The following is a 4078-nucleotide window of genomic DNA, read 5'->3' as shown; positions in this document are numbered from 1 at the left end:
GTATGTTACTATATAGGACCCTGAACTCTTTTCCTTTTATTGTGATTATCATTTATATATGTTTATGTACATCAGAAACTCCATTAGTAATGTTATAATTTTTGCTTTCAACAATCAATTTTATGAAAATTTTTAAATAAAACTGATGTTTATGTCTTAAATGTTCAATAGAAGTCTACGATTAAAGCATCTGAGCCTAAAGTTCTCTTTGTGTGATGACTTAACTACTCGTCTGTTTACTTTAATAGATACAGGGCTATCTAGGTTTGATGTTCCATCTTGAATTATCTTTGGAAATGTAGCTTTGAAAGAATTAGTTCATTTCATTTCAGTTACCAAATCTACTCTGCAGGTGTTTCCAAAATATTTCATTTTTAATTTCTTAATAATATAACCTGTAATGTTATCATTGCTCTCATTCCTGATAAACTTTATCTTTTCCCTTTTTTTCACAAGTTTTATCAATGTTATTTATCTTTCCTAAAAATCAGCTCTTGACTCCTTTAAACTTCACTCTTGTTTTTTTATTTTGTTTCATCGGTTTCTGTCTTGTTTTCTGTTTAGATACTTCCTCTTTGATGTTTTACATGTAGATTGCTTAATACAGTAAAGGTAGCAATGAGAAATCACACAGCAATAACAACATTCATCTTGTTGGGACTCACAGAGGACCCAGAGCTGCAAGTTCTTCTTTTTATCTTCTTATTTCTCACCTATGTGCTGAGCATGACTGGAAATTTGACCATTATCATTCTTACGTTCATGGATTTTCATCTCAAAACACCTATGTATGTTTTTCTTCGAAATTTCTCCATCTTAGAAATCTTATTCACAACAGTATGTATTCCCAGATTCCTGTACAGCTTATCAACTGGGGACAAAACGATCACTTACAATGCTTGTGTTAGTCAAGTATTTTTTATTGGAGTTTTTGGGGCCACAGAATTTTTTCTCCTGGCAGCCATGTCCTATGACCGCTACGTGGCCATTTGCAAACCTCTTCATTACACCACCATCATGAACAACAAAGTCTGTACCATCTTTGTCTTCTGTAGCTGGATCTCTGGATTGCTGATCATCGCCACACCCCTTGCTATGGGTCTCCAGCTGGAATTCTGTGACTCCAATGCCATTGACCATTTTGGCTGTGACCCATTTCCTCTTTTTAAGATTTCATGCTCAGATACTTGGCTTATAGAACAGATGGTTATAATCTGCGCAGTACTGATATTCATTATTACACTCTTTGGTGTCATTCTTTCCTACGTATATATCATCAAGACAATTCTAAGATTCCCTTCTGCTTCCCAAAGGAAAAAAGCTTTCTCCACCTGTTCATCTCACATGATTGTTATTTCTATCACATATGGCAGCTGTATTTTCATCTATATCAAGCCTTCAGCCAAAGAACAGGTGGACATCAATAAAGGGGTATCTGTGCTCACTACATCTGTTGCTCCTTTGTTGAACCCTTTCATTTATACTTTGAGGAACAAGCAAGTAAAACAAGCTTTTAATGACACAATAAAAAAAATTGCATTTACCTTACACAGTAAGAGCACATGGAATTTGAAAACTTAATGAAACAGTGATTTGTTCCTTATCATCTTTTTCTGGAAGTCTTAACTAGTTCAGTCAGGTTAACTTACCTAAGAATCTTTCAAATCTTGAGTTGTGAACCTGCTCAGGACAAATAATGTCTTTCTTTAATCTCAATTCAAAACTGTTTTTCAATTAAAGCATGAGAATTTGTTTCCAAGAAATAAAATCTTCTTCCATCTCACACTTAGCTTTTCTAATATTATTCAAAAAGGGATTATATGACATGTGCAATATAGTGTCTATGAGTCCTGAAAATTTTTTGGATCAATAGTTTTTTTTTAACTTCTTCAATTCCTATATGTAAATATGTCAAAAGAAATATTTGAAGTATAAAATACCTCATATTTGTTTTAAGGTATTAATCATATAAATTTTAAAATAAAAGAACTCAAATTGGTTTCCATATAACACCCAGTGCTCTTCCCCACAAGTGCCTTCCTCCATTAACACCACCTCTATTCCCCCTCCCCCTCCCCCTTCAACCCTCCTTTCGTTTTCAGTATTCAATAGCCTCTCAGGTTTTGCGTCCATCTCTCTCTGCCCAACTCTCTTTACCTCTTCCCCTCCCCATTGTTCTCCATTAGGTTTCTCCTGTTCTCCTGTTAGACATATGAGTGCAAACATGATATTTGTCCTTCTCTGCCTTACTAATTTCACTTAGCATGACACCCTCGAGGTCCATCCACTTTCCTACAAATGGCAAGATTTCATTCTTTCTCATTGCCATGTAATACTCCATTGTGTGTGTGCGTGTGTGTGTGTACATCTTCTTGATTCATTCATCAGGTGATAGACATTTAGGCTCTTTCCATGTTTTGGCTATTGTTGACATTGCTGCTATGAACTTTGGGGTGCATGTGCTCCTATGCATCAGCACTTCTGTATCCCTTGGGTAAATCCCTAGCAGTGCTATTGCTGGGTCATAAGGGAGTTCTACTGATAGATTTTTGAGGAACCTCCACACTGTTTTCCAGCTGGCTGCACCAGTTTCCATTCCCACCAACAGTGTAGGAGGGAGCCTGTCTCTCCACACCCTCGCCAGCATCTATATAGTCTCTTGATTTATTCATTTTAGCCACTCTGACTGGTGTGAGGTGGTATCTCAGTGTGGTTTTGATTTGTGTTTTCCAGATGATGAGTGATGTTGAGCATCATTTCATGTACCTGTAGGCCATCTGGATGTCCTCTTTGGAGAAGTGTCTGCTTATGTCTTCACTGGGTGATTTGTTTTTTGGGTGTGGAGTTTGGTCTGTTCCTTGTAGATTTTGGATACTAGCCCTTTATCTGATATGTCATTTGCAACTATCTTTTCCCATTCTGTTGGTAGCCTATTCGTTTTCTTGATTGTGTCCTATACAGTCCAGAAGTTTTTATCTTGATGAAGTCCCAAGAGTTCAGTGTTGCTTTTATTTCCCTTGCCCTTGGGGATGTGTCGAGTAGGAAATTGCTGTGGTTGAGGTCAAGGAGATTGTTTCCTACTTTATCCTGGAGGGTTGTGATAGTTTCCTGTCTCACATTCAGGTCCTTCAGCTGTTTTGAGTTAATTTTTGTGTATGGTATAAGAAAGTGGTTTAGTTTCATTCTTCTGCATGTTGCTGTCCAGTTCTCCCAGCACCACCTGCTAAAGAGGCAGTCTATTTCCATCGGATACTCTTTCCTGCTTTGTCAAAAATTAATTGGCCTTACATTTGTGGGCCCAGTTCTGGCTTCTCTATTCTATTCCATTGGTCTATGTGTCTGTTTTTGTGCCAATACCATACTGTCTTGTTGATGACAGCTTTGTAGTAGAGGCTAAAGTCTGGGATTGTGATGCCTCCCATTTTGGTTTTCTTCTTCAATATAAGGGGCTATTCGGGGTCTTTTGTGGTTCCATATGAATTTGAGGACAGCTTGTTCTAGCTTTGAGAAGAATGCTGGTGCAATATTGATGGGGATTGCATTGAACCTGTAGATTGCTTTGGGTAGTAATGATATTTTCACAATGTTTATTTTTCCGATCCATGAGTATGGAATGTTTTTCCATTTCTTGGCGTCTTCTTCAATCTCTTTCATAAGTTTTCTATAGTTTTCATTATATAGGCCTTTTACATCCTTGGTTAGGTTTACTCCTAGGTATTTTATGTTTTATTTGTACAATTGTGAATGGAATCAGTTTCTTGATTTCTCTTTCTATTGCTTCATTATTGTTATATAGGAATGCAACTGATTTCTTTACATTGATTTATTACCCTGCAACTTTACTGAATTCATTGATCAGTTCTAAAAGGTTTCCGGTGGAGTCTGCTGGGTTTTCCATGTACAGTATCATGTCATCTGCAAAAAGTGAAAGTTTGACTTCTTCTTTGCCAATTCTGATGCCTTTTATTTCCTTTTGTTGTCTGATTGCTGATGCTAGAACTTTCAGCACTATGCTAATGACAATAAACTATTAAAAATTTTTTAAAAAAGAAAAGAAAGAAAGCAAGACCTGCTAGAA

The 4078-nt window shown here is 36.7% G+C and overlaps 1 protein-coding gene across 1 annotated transcript; it reads left to right on the top strand.

The window, feature by feature from the left end:
• Positions 1-618: 618 nt before the first annotated feature.
• On the top strand, positions 619-1581 carry LOC115305174 (olfactory receptor 6C2-like). The gene has a single exon (XM_029955478.1). The coding sequence runs from the start codon at positions 619-621 to the stop codon at positions 1579-1581; it is 963 nt and encodes a 320-aa protein (XP_029811338.1).
• Positions 1582-4078: the final 2497 nt, after the last annotated feature.

This window comes from Suricata suricatta, chromosome 10 (assembly GCF_006229205.1).
Source record: "Suricata suricatta isolate VVHF042 chromosome 10, meerkat_22Aug2017_6uvM2_HiC, whole genome shotgun sequence".
Taxonomy (NCBI): Eukaryota; Metazoa; Chordata; class Mammalia; order Carnivora; family Herpestidae; genus Suricata; species Suricata suricatta.
This window is presented reverse-complemented; position numbering and strand designations above follow the sequence as displayed.

Bases quoted from the DNA above. Each gene is read 5' to 3' on its own strand.
- LOC115305174 (XM_029955478.1), top strand. From the start codon at position 619: ATGAGAAATCACACAGCAATAACAACATTCATCTTGTTGGGACTCACA.